Here is a 14346-nt window from a genome sequence, read left to right as displayed (position 1 = left end):
CCTCCCCCCATTGACTGGTCACTTGTCTGCTTAAGCCCTGATCCTGCGAATACTTACAGACATACCTACCTATAAGCACATAACCAATCCTACCAAAGTCATGTGAGTAAAGTTGAGCACGTGCAAAAGTGTTTGCAGCGTAAAGGCCCTGGATTGTAAGTGTAACCGGCTCAGGGAAAGCACTGAGCTAAAGTCAAGTATATTATTTCTTTCCCCTTTCCTATGTCTCCGCTTATCCGTCTGCTAGGGTACAGACCTGAGATTAGTCTTTTCAGGAACTTGATATAGAGAGCTATCTATATTATATAGCATTAAAGGGCCCTTCTCTGGGAGGATTCACTCTTCTCAGTCTCTGTTGAATAGCGTCCAAACCCTCTGGAGGGCATGGCCAGCTCCTTAAAGAGGGACACAGACGATAGTCGCACAGACTCCTTCAAACTCCCCTTGAGTCTTTGCAAAGACAGCCTGCAATTCGCACAGCCTGCAGCAATTCTAGTTCTCTTCTTCTCCAGTAGGGTGAAGGAGCCTAAATCCAACTGGCAAAGTCCCTGCAACACAATTCTTACAGCAAACCCTTTGGCTCCTTGTCCTGCTCCACTGGTAAGTTCTTCAGTGTGGCGCCCAATCTCCTAGGTATAAACTCCTCCCCCTCCCCTGGAGTTCCTATTGGTTCCACTCTTGCAGTGCCCCTCCTGGCTTCTGTCCTGGAGCATCCCTGGTCAGCCGCTCTGTCCTTCCCAGGCTTTGGGTAGGTTTTTGGTTGCTTCATTATGTGAGGGCCTGCTTGCTGTAGCCCTTGTGATTGGGTGCCTCGGATGGACCACACTGAGAATGCCACCCAAAGGGCAGACTGTGAGAAATAGGGCAGACAATCCCCCAGAACTGATGGTTTGTTCTATAATTTAGATTCATCAAGCCAGTAACAAAAGGGCTTCTGCAATGCCACACTGGTTAACCAGAAGCCAAACAGTCCCCTTTACGCATTCCAGCCCTTGGCTGCCATCCAGACAACCAAGTCTAAACCCTGGTCTACACTACGAGTTTAGGTTGAATTTAGCAGCGGTAGGTCGATTTAACCCTACACCCGTCCACACGACCAAGCCTGTTTTGTCGACTTAAAGGGCTCTTAAAATCAATTTCCGTACTCCTCCCCGGTGAGGGGTTTAGCGCTAAAATCGACCTCGCTGGGTCGAATTTGGGGTAGTGTGGAGCAATGCCATTGTTACGGGCATACATGTATTAGTGGTCCGGTAGAGTCTATGGGATACTAGTACTGTGCTTCGCCTGGTGCCTTCATCCCTTAACTGATCGTGTAGTCATTGGGTGGTCCGCTTGAGGTCTGCCGTGCCAACTGAGAACACAGAGAACACACACACACGCGCACGCACACACACACACACACACACACACACACACACAGAGAGCCAAACATCTAACCACAGTTGTGAATCCACAATCCAGAGAACTAGAGTAGGAAAGAGACAAAATGGAGGTGTCTCAAGGGCCCCAAACAAAGCCCACAGACCAGGATGGAAAGTTACTGGCCTAAGATGGCATCCAAGATCACATGTCCACACCACATGCCTTTACATGTGTTGCTGAATGACAGGGGTGGCCACTAGCCCCTTGCTGTCTCAGGCATCTGCAGGAAGAGCTATCTGGACAGGATGACAGGCCTTTGTGTGACTGGAGTGTCCTTGATGGGCCATCAACACATAGCTATCTAGCCTGATGTAAATCTGTAGGGTGTCACCCAGGAACAAACCACATGTTGGAGATACAAATACATAGCCAATATTCATAACTTTAGATACAGTGATTTAATCAGGAGAATCATACTCAATAGATTGTAATTTTTCCATGGAAACCTTACATAATACACTTTGTGCAAGATTTGATATTGCCATTGTTATCCAACTGCAACATCAATGATATAAATGGTCATCTTTAATCATACAACATCACAGCCCTCTTGTTTGGAGCTCCAGGCACACACTCCCTGTTACTCTCCCTCTCTCCACACCCCTGGAACAACCAGCACTTCCTCTTCCTGGAACAATCAGCACGTCCTCTGCCTCGGGCAACATTTTAAATGGGCCATGCTCTCTAAACCCTGCATCAAGTGCCAGCCTCAGAGGGGGAGGTCACTGGACAGGTGGGCTGGAGAAAGGGTGCCACTGCATAGATTCCAAAACCATCCTGGGCAGTGACATACCAGCAGGGTCACAGCAACACATCCAGGTCCAGGAAAAAGACTCAAATTTATCAGACTTGTAAATGTGTTGTAGCTGTAAAGTTTATTGCACTTTAGAGACTGCTGCATTGCCATTTCCTCACAGTGTTTATGCTGTGAAGTGTTCTTTAATGTCCAAAGAAATGGTTTTGGTGTATGTAACCATCCCTCCCCCGTTCCTTCTGCATACTATAAAATAACAGCAGTTCTGAAATGCTAAACTGAGGAACAGCTCAGAGAAGATCCTAAAAGAGAATGTGTCCATTATCCTGTTTTCAGTACGGGAAAGTCACCTCATGCAAAGAGCCAGAACAAAATAGGGATTAAGCATTTCATAGGCTTTGTGCTGACCCCCTGTATAATTATCATCCATTGGGACTACATATATATTTTTTTAAATGGACAGATTTATGAGAGTGGTACGTGAGAAGCTGAGACATTGCCTCACCATGGGAAGCCAAAAAATACTACAGCACATCAGATCAGTGGTCCATCCTTTCTAGTAGCCTGTTTCCAGTAGTGGCCAGTATCAGATCTCTTTCTTCAAAGTTTCTGCAGACGTTTAATAATTTCATCACCCATTTTTGAACACTTTTGTCTGCGATCTCCTTTCTGAAGCAGAATGCCCAGGACTGAGCACAGAGTTCCTAGGGAGGCTGTATTACTTTCAACCCCACTCCTCATGCATCTTAATATTTTGTTTACTCCTCTCCACTGATGCCGAGGTCTCTCTCTGGAGCCGATACGATTAACCTGGAACCCAGCAATGTGTATGAGTAGTTCAAATGATCCCTTCCATGGTGTGTTACCTTGTCTTTATCGATCTGGTTATAAGTAGATACCAAAATCGGGATTTTTCTTCTGGCTATAGGGTCATTGCTGGATTTTCCATTCTTTGCCCCTTGTAGCCTAGAACACAAACACTCCTTATCCTGATCTCTACCTGGGTTTCATTAGAGCAAACTCCCATGGTGTCCAGGAACCTGAAACAAGAAATGGAGGAAGGGTCACTTACTTTCTCAGTGCATAGACAGACTCCTGTCCTACCAGAGGTAGAGGTAACAGCCAGGCCAGTTCTTAGCATCGCAGCCTAAGAGCTTGTCTTCACTACAGCGCTACTCTGGCACAGCTGCATTGATCAGCTGTGCCAATGTAGTGCACCTGGTGAAGACATGATATGCCAGTGGGAAAGCGCTCTCCTGTCCACATAATCACTCCAACTCAATGAGAGGTGGAAGATGTATCAATAAGAGATTGTGTCCTGCCAACAGTGTGGTGTGGACACTGCTTTAAGTCGATGTAACTTATGTCACTCGGGGGGTGACAAGCCCTAAGACATACCTGTCCCACCAAAAACATTCTACTCTTACCAGAAAAATGGATACACAAGGGGAATTCAAGAGAAACTTATTATGTCAAAAGCAGTTTTAGCACATTATCTGTGCCAGTCATTAATCGTAATTACTAAGGACCGTATGGTAGGCTGCCCATTTGTGAAACTTTTGGTGTTACTGGGTTTGTACAAAGAGCCTGAAGCCACCATATAGACCAAGAGATTGTGGTTTATTGGGTATAAGATGGAACTAGAAGCTCAAGCTCTCAATATTTTATTCCTTTGCTAATTAAACTTCAGGATGTGCCAGAAGGAAATACTCAGTATTAAGTACCAGAAGGAGGAAATTAGCTAAGCTGCCTATTTTATGAAGTATCAAGCTAGACTTCACCAGTGACAGCAATGCACATAGGGGATTCTGGCAGAAATACTGGGCCATATCTCCAGCTGGTTTAAGTTGGCATAGCTCTATTGAAGCTAATGGTTCTTTGCTGATTTAAGCCAGCTGAGGATCTGGCCCATAAAAAGCAAGACTCACAATAGTGACCCAGAGCAAAGAGGGCTGCACCAGTGCAGTGACTGCCTCCTCCACCCCCAAGCGTTGGAGGAGTTGTTGCAACCTCACTCTTCACCTATGTCATACAAGAGAGCTGCTCATGTTCTGCTCATTTTCTTCAATTGTTTTTACCTTTGTTCAGTTTTTTGGAGGAGGGATTTTGCTGCTTCAGGGTCGCTCCTCAGAAAGGCTTGATACATGGAGAGGGACTGGAAGAACCCAATCACTCCCGCAACACACATGGGAATTTTGTCTAAGATCTGGGTAACTCTGCAAGAGTGGGAAGAAACCAGAGCATTGGAGAAGTAAGCCTGGAGGGTAATGGAGCTATGCTGATTTATACAAGATGAGGATCTGGCTCATGCTGATTATTAAGATGTGGGGCATGATCTGTTATCCCTTCCCGATTTTGGACATTTGTTTATGGGGAAACCTCTTTCATTTGATGAGGAGGTCACACAGATAAACCAGACAGACCAGGGACTGGAGATGTGTTTGAAGGAGATCAGACCAAATGATGTCAGGGCTACCTTCTAGCCTTAAACTCTATGAATCTTCTGCAACCTGCAGTCTCAAAGTGAAGACCAATGAATGCTGCCCGAGTGCCCAACATTCCAGGGCTCACACAGACCACAATGCAAGAGATTACATAAAATTCAGCTTTGTCCTTGTCTTCTCACCTCCTCTTGTCCTGAAAAGGCACAGACTCAAACACCTCTTTATACTCTGCAATGACAAGTTTTACTTTTTCATCTGCATATTGAAGAAGCAGGTCCTGGCTCTGTAAAGTCAGAACAGAAACAGCAAAAATGTTATGTAAGGCCTTGATCCTCCACTGCATCTGAGGTGCACTCCCTGATTCAGGGCTGCCTGGCTTGCGGGCCAGTTAGAGTTACACAGGAGAATAATGGAATAATACAGATCCTTCAGACTTCCCCGATACTTAAAACTAACAGAAGTTTTGTGAATGGGCTACATCTGAACAATTTTTTGGGGGGGGGGTTTAATGGTCATTCTTTCCCCCCCCCACACCCCCCGCCCAACCACCCACCCATTATTGTTTGTGTGAATAATTTGAATAATTGTATTGTCAAGCTTGAACTAAACAAAAGTATTGTCAATGTTAGGCCTCATTCTGGAAGCTCTAAAAAGCAAGCTTTGCAAAAGGAAGCTAAGATTTGTGGTCAAAACCTGCTGCAACTAGATTACAATCTATGCTGACTTCTATGTGGTAAAATCATCTATAAAAAAATTGGGTACACGGAGATAAGTAAGCATAAATTATACAGTCAAAATGACAATACTAACCAAACTGAAAATTTCGCCTACCCTAATTGGTTGCTCTGTTTTAAAACACGGCCAACAAATCAGATAAAAGGTACTAAAGCATGGCACTGTGTGTGTGTTTCGGTCATAAGGGAAACCTGACCCACACTCCCTGAACTGAAGGGACATGCACTTCTCGACTGTCTGTACCTGGCCAGTGTAGAAAATGGCCGACTGAAAGGTAACGTATTTTCGGACAAATGCAGGATAAGTTTATGGAGCAAAGAAGTCTGGTTGCTCGAGCTAAATTGATCTCACGTCTGTATCGATACTATAGTGTTAAGAATATAGTAAGTAGCCGATAAATAATAACTTTACATGTACTTGTGCTTGTCTTCAGTATAACTTGCCATTTATATTAATCCTTATTCAGTGTTGGTCTTTATTCTTGCTTTTCTTTATTCTTGTTGCCTTTACAGTCAAAAGTCATAAAAAACCTTTTTTGAGGAATAATCAGTAGTTTTAATTTTTCTTATATGGGCACTACTCAACCTCAGTACATCTGTGTTGGGCAGTGGGAAGTAGCAATTACCCAGGGCCCAATTAGGGTCCTGACGCATGCCTCCTTCTTCCTTTATCTCCGTAGTTTGTACTAGACAGAATCTCTTTCTGCTGGCATGGTATAGTAATGTTCTTTTACAGAGAATATCCATGAAAAACTGCCCTACTTCAAAATGGCAGACATAACCTCTTCCATTGTTCTTACTGGGACTTAGGCAATAAGACTGACCTCAGTTAAGATGGCCTCTATCAAAATCATCACTGCCCACCCAAAGAGAATTAAGCCACCTCAGGAAAGATGGTGGCCATTTGTGCCATCAGGAGGCAGACAGCAATATTGTGATAACCAAGTGAATGGAGAGAGCAGCTGCTCTCATTGAGAGCAATGGAAGAAATAAACTCTTCTCAAAATGGCCTGAGTGACACTATGGAGGTAGGGGAAGACAGAAAGCTAACATGCCTTTACAATCAGTTTAATCTAAAGAGACCACAGCATTATAACGCCTTAGTCACAATTCTATGGGTATTACATGGTATCAATAGAGGACAGAATTAATGTTTTTTGGGTACCTTACCTCAGTCATTTCCTTACCTTAAGAAAGCTAATTCTAACAATAACTCTGAATGTCCTGGTTTGTAATACTTTATTAGGTGATAATTACAACAGCCAATAATGTAATTTATCCCAAGTAATTCATATGTACTCTGAGCCATACCTCAGTGTGAAGGTAGTTTTTGTCTGGGAATGGGTTTTATGTGATGGAAGCTATCTGAACATAAGCCAGCCTTTCCAAATGTACCACTTCACCTGGCAGCGTTCCATAAGGGCCGGATCCAAATCCCAGTGGAGTCAAATGACTCTTGCATACTTCCATGGACTTTGGCTCAGGCCCTACATGCAACCCCAAAGCTATATTAAAAGATCCAGGATACAAAGTCAAGCACTCAAAGCTAGGAAAAGCCAGAATTAAGGTTGTCTGTGTAACCTTAATTTGCCTCCATCGTACACCTTCTTTATGATATAGTCTTTAAGTTACATGACTGGATACTAGTTTTTCCACAGGCCTCCTGCCTAACTCAGTGAACAAGATGGACAATGCTCACATAATGAATAGCTATTTAATATTTTGCTTTATCCTGATTGTCCAACGTGTGGCCTCATGCCTTATTTCCTGCATACTATTCAAACCCTGCCATGCACAGGTATTAATTTCCCTGTGGGCTTGTCTGTGTTGCTCACCACTATAGTGTTTGAGAGCTTCACAAACATTAAAAATCCCAGCCTCCATCCCCAAGCTCCTCATGCCACCTCAGAGTACCCCCTCATCTCACTCTCGGGCACCTTGTCCTTCTCTCCTTGCCAACCAGTTTTAGCCGCCAGCCTGTACCTGCTTTATGCCCAATTACCCTGTTCTCATTGGCTCCAAACCCTAGACTCCCCAGCCTCCTCAAGCTCCTGGTCCCAATCTACTTCCTCTACCTCCACAACCACGACTCATGTCCTCTCTGAATTGAGCCAGGTTGCTTCCTGCTCATCTGCCTGGGCATTACCAGGGCACCACTGAAGACAGTGTCCCTGCTTTGAGGACTGGTGCCCAGCACCACAGTGACCTGCAGCAGGGAACATCCAGCTCAGCCCCAACAGCTTCAGGATGGAGCACACTCAATTGCTGTGTGGGGATGGTGCATTTACAGTCTGTGGGCGAGCACCAGGAGCTGGAGCATGTTCATTGGAGATGGAATCTTTGGAAAATTTAGCTGCCAAAGCCTCTACTGAGAATGTTCAAGCTGAAATTTTTCAAAGAGTTATAACTCAGCCAAGTTTGGGTGGTTTTCCCATGGGGAAAAAATCTGAAGGCCCATCCCTCGCACAACCACTCTGCAAATTCCAAACTCTGCTCCAGAGCGGTGAGGAGCTAGAACTTCTCAACACAATGGGTATAAGAATTTGTTTTGAAATGGGCAAAGGCACCTATTAGTCTCTATTTCTGTTTTTTGGAAATGGCTGATGGGTTTTGCTGTGGGAGACAGGAAGAAAGGAAAATTTCAGCCCAAACGCTTAACGTCTGTCAAAATTTTAAACAGCTGAAAACAGGGTCTTATACTGGAAAGGGTCTGGCAACCTTAAAATATACTATACACTTCCCGCCATATGGAGTGTCTTTTTTTTTTAAAAAGAGGATTGTTTTCTTCTCCCACCTCAGTGAAGATTTCTGTAAGCCTTTCCGAGCAGTCTTTATAGTGCATACTGAAGTCTGTAGTGTACGTGCTAAGGGCCACACAGCCATGTGGCTTGAGAACTCGATCCACTTCTTTCATGAACCTCGGCATATCAAACCAGTGGGCAGCTGTAAAAGCAGTAATGAAGTCCACAGAACCATCCTCAAATGGCAGTTCCTCTGCAGGGCACACACTATAAAAGGAAACAGGGAAGATATTTCAAATGGGAAGAAGGAGTCGTCTCTACTGGGGTCTGACATGCATGAAACTTGTCAGGTGTGAACGCTGCTGAGAGGAAATGTGGTGTTGTTGAAAATCTGACATTGAAAAGTCTAACTTTTTTGTTCCTTTGGAACCGAAGAGCAGTTTGGCCTAAGAACGTCAGCCCAAGTTTTCAAAATCGGAGCTCCAAAATCCATATTTCGGCATTTAATTAGGAGTGGCCTGATTTTCAGAAGCTGAGCACTTGCAGCTCCTGCCGACTTTCAGATTGAGTCGTGAGTTCTGGGTACTTTGTGAAAAAGCAGACCAAATGTGTTTGAAATCAGGCACCTAGAAATGACTGACCTTGTTTGAAAATGATGGCCTGTATCTGTCCTGTTCATGAAATGCTTGCTTTTTGTGCAAAGGTCAGCACTCTGGATACACCCAAAGGAAAAGCATCCTTTTCTGGAACACTTACTGGTAAGAAACATTTGGGAAGGAGGGAGCTTGTTTGGCTGCCTCGATTTGAGCTTCACTGATGTCTGTTCCAACCACCTTCTCAAAATGAGCTGCAAGTATGCAAGTGCTTTGTCCCGACCCACAGCCGACATCCACTGCCAGCCGAACGGGGTGTACTTTCTGAGGAGAGAACAGACATGTCTCAGCAAGTGGAGCACAAATTCTTATGAAGGTCCAAATCTTAGTCTTCTTTATGCCCCTATATATGTACCCAGTCCTAGTCACAGAGTAAAGGCTCTGATTCTCCAGGTAATTAGAGTAATGTTTGTAGTATCCTATTGGTTTCACTCCTACTGTATTCTATAGGTCTTCTCCACAGTATTCTCAGCCTAGGACCTGACAGGGTCACTTACCTTTTCTTCCAAGTAGGAGAAGATGACACTTTGGAGATTTTCAGAGGGAGAGAATCTGTATTTCTGATAGGAAACTGCATGATGTCGTGCCTCAAACAAACGCACAGCCATGTTCCAGCAAACTGGCACCTAAGATGATTAGGCAAATTCACTTTATTACATTAGCCATGTGATGGGTTGGATCACAGAAACCCCCTTGTGACTGCCAACTGATGTGCTTCTACTACCCCCGAGTCTGTTTTCCCTGCCAGCTTATGACTTCAGTGCCCTGATTGGTTTGAGCCAGACATGCTTGCCTGCTGCACAAACAGCGCCAGGTCTGAACCACATCCCCCAACAGCTGCAGGCTTAACTGAAAACAGCTTAAGAAGTGTTCCTGTCTCTAACACTCAGATGCCCAGCTCCCAATAGGGTCCAAACCTCAAATAAAAATGTTTTACCCTCTATAAAGCTTATACAGGTAAACTCAAATTCTTCACCCTCTATAACCCTGATAGAGAGATATTCACAGCTGTTTGCCCCCCCTCCCCATTAATACATACTCTGGGTTAATTAATTAGTAAAAAGTGATTTTATAAAATACCAAAAGTAGGATTTAAGTGGTTCCATGTAATAACAGAGAACAAAGTAAATTACCAAACAAAATAAAATAAAACAAAACACACACGTCTAAACCTAATACAATAAGACAATGATTACAGATGAAATCACACCCTCAGAGATGTTCCAGTAAGCTTCTTTTGGAGACTAGGCTCCTTCTAGTCTGGGTCCAGCAATCACTCACACCCCCGTGGTTACTGTCCTTTGTTCCAGTTTCTTTCAGGTATCCTTTGGGGGTGGAGAGGCTCTCTCTTAAGCCAGCTGAAGACCAAATGGAGGGGCCTCCCAGGAGACTCCCTCCTCTCTCCTATGCAAAATCCAGCTCCAAGATGGCGTTTTGGAATCACATGGGCAAGTCACATGTCCATGCATGACTGAGATCCTTACCATCCAGGCCACATTCCTGGGAAAACTCAGATGTGGATTGACGTCTCCAAGTTCATTGTTAGCTTAAGTGTTTCTTGACTGGGCACTTAACTTGCAAATTCCTTTCTAAAGAAGCTGATCAAATGCTTTACTAAGGCTACTTAAAATTAAACAAGTACGCAGCCAATATTCATAACTTCGAATACAAAAATGATACATGCATAGAAATAGGATGAATATATTGAGTGGATCATAACCTTTGCAGAGATATGTTAAACAGCATATGTAGCATAAAACATATTTCAGTTATGTCATAAATACATTCATAAGCATATTTTCATAAAGCATAATGGGGTGCAACATCACAAGCCGTAAGATCAAACTCCACTGACTATGTAATTAACTCAATTAAATATTATTCAAGTTACGTACTGAAGTTCTAACCCTTGGAATCAGTGAAGGGCAAAGATACTTCTTGTTCAGTATGGGTCAGTGAACTTTGCTTTTAAAAAGTGTCTTTGTCTTGGGTATAGGTGGTAAATGTAAAAAGCAGAATACAGGGGTTTGTGGGAGGAAATACGATGTGGGCCAGATCATCTAGTGCTGGAAATCAGAAGAGAATGGGCTATGCTGATTTGCACCAGCCGATTATCTGGGCCTATGTTTACAGCAGGGCTGGTCAAAATATGTCAAATTATTTTTTGTCAAAAATACTTATTTTTAACTGACAATTTGTCAAAAAAATAGTCACTTAAACATTGCAAAATGTGACATTTTCTTTTTTTGTTATTTTAAAATAAGTTTTTCTATTAATTTTTTGGTTTTTCTTATTTTCTTTTACCTTCTCTCCTCCCTTTTTTCCCTCCTCACTCATTTTTGAAAATTGTCTCCCTCCTGCCTCTGAAATAACTGTGGGGATGGGGGAATAAAGGAAAGAAATCCCCCCAAAAAATGAAAGTGACAAAAATACCTGGAAAAATATTTTAAAACTACAAAAACATTGTAGCAAAAACTAAAAAGAGGGCATTTCAGTAAAATGAGAACCACCTTTCAAATTTCATTCTGGCTTGTTGAAGCAGTTCCACTGTGTATAAGCAATTCAACATTCATTGGGCCACACAGAGAGAGCATAAGAACTACTACTGTATATAGCCTAGTGGTTTGGGCACTCACATGGGAGAACCTCGTTCAAATCTCTGCTCTGCCTGTTTTAAGGGATGGCAGCCTGGGTCCCCCAAATGCCAGGTGAGTCCCAAGCAAGCAGGAATACTCTGTGGCAGCTGAGTTGCACAATCGGACAGGATAGCCAGGTCTGAACAGTTTATAGTCCCAAAGGCATTCATATCTGATGAAATAACACTGCCTATATGATCAGTGGTATAACCACATAATGCAAAGTCACTGGGCATATCACATTCTATTTAGAAAGAAATCTGCTGAATAAAAAAACCTGTACATTATGCAAAATGATAAAACCTTGGATATAGAACAATCTCGATACCAGAAAGCAATATCACTTCATTTACTGATATTTACATCCGTCTCGGATAGAATCTAGGATAAGATACAGAAATAGATACTGTGTATCCTCCCCTGTTATCTTGGTTATTAGGTTTTTCCCCCTATATCTAACAGTGAAGAAATTTAGCAACAGCCAGATTTTCCTTCTGGGCTGCCAAAAATATCTTCTTGTGGAAGAGGCATTGTGATGGGTTTAAGTCTCCTACTGCCAAAAGGCTGCTAGCAATAGCTGCCAACCAAAGTACCTTGCCATCTCTGTGTACATCCATACATTATAAGACAGCATTAATCAAAATATCTTTGCTTGTATCTTCAGTGCAGTCTGTCGCATTTTTGCATAAGGGGACTTCTGGGTAGGTTATTTGTCTCCACATCAGATTTCTGTAGACAATATTTGACTTTGAAGTTAAAAGTTAGCTAATTCTGCAACCCACTGGTGTGCTATGGCATTCAGCCTTGCAGAGGGAAAAGGGGTTAATATCATTATAAACTATGTTCACAAAGGATTGTGTGTAGTAGCGGTTGTTGGAAAACTTGTCAGTTACAGCCCTTTACAAAGTTTGAAACTTCAGCTTCCCGTATCTGAATCTGTCATGGGGACAGGGTGCAGATGAATATATCAAGGAAGATGAGCGTTTAAGACCTCTAAGCTCAGCTATGATGGGACTGGTATCAGTACCTGAATATTATAGACTAGAAACTACCATTCTGTCTCTAAAGGATTTCAATTTATTTCAGTTTTTCATGCTTTTATTGTCAAAGCCAAAAAGGCATTGAAAGAAAAACGCTTCAGGAAGCAGAGTAAAGGACATAGAGACATAATGAATTATAACAATTTATAGGAGGTAAAAGTTAGGGCTGAGGCATCATCATTTGCCCACTGGACAAAAACATTTTCAGTCAATTGTTTTGCAATCCCTAATTGTGCATTTCTTTCACAGAGATAAAAGCTTCTGAATCTGAGAAGCCCTGCCAGGCACAAGTTAGCATATGATAAACACCAAAAGAAACTGTGAATGAATTCAAGGAAATGTACCTTGTATCTGTATGTCACTGAAACAGATGGATTCCCTGCCCAAGAAGCAAGAACTCCTGCCGTAGTTGATGAATTAGTTGTATTCTTTCTGCAGCTTGGGGGAAGCCAACCTGTGAACCCAGAAGCTTTGATTTGTTAATGCCCAGGTCAGCTGAGCGCAATCCATTGTTTTGGAAACTTGAGAACAGAAGATTCCATTGGCTGCTGGTTTTCAGCTGAATAAATATAACCAATCAAATGAATTTTAAGAACTGGCCAGTAGAACTCTCATTTATGATGTTTCTTCTCTTTCTTGGAAAACCTGTGTCAGTTAGACCAAGACATCTCTTTATGGAGATGTGTTTCTGGGAAACAAAGTTTAACTCTGCCAAGTATTCTAAAGTAAATATATTTTATAGCGTGATTTTGACTACTTCTGAATTTTACAACGAGATTTGCATTTGGAACCTTACATAGAATTAAGTTTGACGAATGCAAAAGGATACTGTCAGGTACTTGGAGGGTTTAATTGTTATTCCTTTCCTCACTCTTGGCTGTAACAGTCCCCTGGAGATGTGAAACTGGAAAGCTTTTCCAGCCAGTTACCACACTTTCTATACAGAAAAGTTCTTGTTTCTTTTGGAGCACCTGGTAATATGCCTATGCTTCACGTGAATTGCTGTGTGTGTAGTGCTAGCCTCTGTGATTTCTGTAAAGTTCTGTTATCTCCAATAAGACAAACGCCCAGGAATGATGGATGGGGCATTTTTTTATTCTGCTCTTTGGGAGATTAAACGTATCTAAGGAAGCATATTACTTTCTGGGAGCTGATATGTTACCTTTGAAATCTGGATGTATTTTACTACATACAAAAAAGAAAGTAATTGAAATGAAAGAGAGATTTTCCTGACTATGGGAAAGATTTGGGAACATAAATTATCTATTCCTCCTCCACACATTCTAATCAGTGTACTCAAATTGCAGCTATTTTAAGGGAATTTCGATTTTCCACAAGCTTACTTCAGTGAGATCACTTTACATTGTTGCAGCAAATACTGGAGTTTGGTTGGTCATTTGTTGGGACAGGCAAACCACTTCAAACCAAATGGGAAAATCTTGGCCCAGAACTCATACTGAACTTTTAGGAATAGAAAAAGTCTGGTTCACTTTAACATACCCCCTCCTGCCGCCCCACATCTCTGTGCTTTCTGGTTTAAGACAAGAGTGGAAGTGAAAACAAATATTAACAAAAGGCTGCTCTTGAATTCCTGATCTGGGCAGAACCAGGACCTGCTGGAACTCTGACAATTAAAAGGTTGCACTAATGACAAACAGCTAACAAATGAGTGGTTAAAAAAACTAAAAGGCCGTCAGTCTCTTCTTCTCCTTCACACCTCTCGTTAGGGTCTACCCTTGCCAAATCTGCCAGTGATTGCTGGCTGAAGGGCAGATGACACTTCCTTTAGCTTTTTTGTTTTCAAATCACATCTGCTTAATTTTAAGTACCTAAATAATACCACTGAAGTATTGCTATAGCACTATTGAAGTTAATGGGGCTTTGCTGATTTAAGCCAGCTGAGGATCTGGCCCATAAAAAGC

The 14346-nt window shown here is 42.5% G+C and overlaps 1 protein-coding gene across 2 annotated transcripts; it reads right to left on the bottom strand.

The window, feature by feature from the left end:
- Nucleotides 1-1801: 1801 nt before the first annotated feature.
- Nucleotides 1802-12899, bottom strand: LOC119863726 (putative methyltransferase DDB_G0268948). 2 transcript variants are annotated; one of them, XM_043505704.1, is made up of 7 exons: nt 12769-12899; nt 9246-9374; nt 8852-9033; nt 8149-8362; nt 4803-4903; nt 4255-4392; nt 1802-3216 (listed from the first exon to the last, which is right to left on the bottom strand). In XM_043505704.1, the coding sequence occupies exons 2-7, from the start codon at nt 9354-9356 to the stop codon at nt 3099-3101; spliced, it is 864 nt and encodes a 287-aa protein (XP_043361639.1). In that variant the 5' UTR covers nt 9357-9374; nt 12769-12899; the 3' UTR covers nt 1802-3098. The 2 variants fall into 2 exon arrangements, with proteins under 2 accessions (XP_043361639.1, XP_038278470.1); XM_038422542.2 differs by having other exon boundaries at nt 8852-9012.
- Between the last annotated feature and the right edge of the window lie 1447 nt (nt 12900-14346).

The sequence above is a fragment of the Dermochelys coriacea genome, chromosome 11, assembly GCF_009764565.3.
Source record: "Dermochelys coriacea isolate rDerCor1 chromosome 11, rDerCor1.pri.v4, whole genome shotgun sequence".
Lineage (NCBI taxonomy): Eukaryota > Metazoa > Chordata > Testudines > Dermochelyidae > Dermochelys > Dermochelys coriacea.
The sequence above is the reverse complement of the archived record's forward strand: the minus strand, read 5'-3'. Positions and strand labels throughout refer to the sequence as shown.

Coding starts and splice junctions, on each gene's coding strand:
- LOC119863726 (XM_043505704.1), bottom strand. CDS start 9,356: ATGGCTGTGCGTTTGTTTGAGGCACGACATCATGCAGTTTCCTATCAG. Junction 9,034..9,245: donor TCTCCTACTTGGAAGAAAAG/GTAAGTGACCCT, acceptor CCACTTGCTGAG/ACATGTCTGTTCTCTCCTCA. Junction 8,363..8,851: donor TTCCCAAATGTTTCTTACCA/GTAAGTGTTCCA, acceptor TTCCTTTTATAG/TGTGTGCCCTGCAGAGGAAC.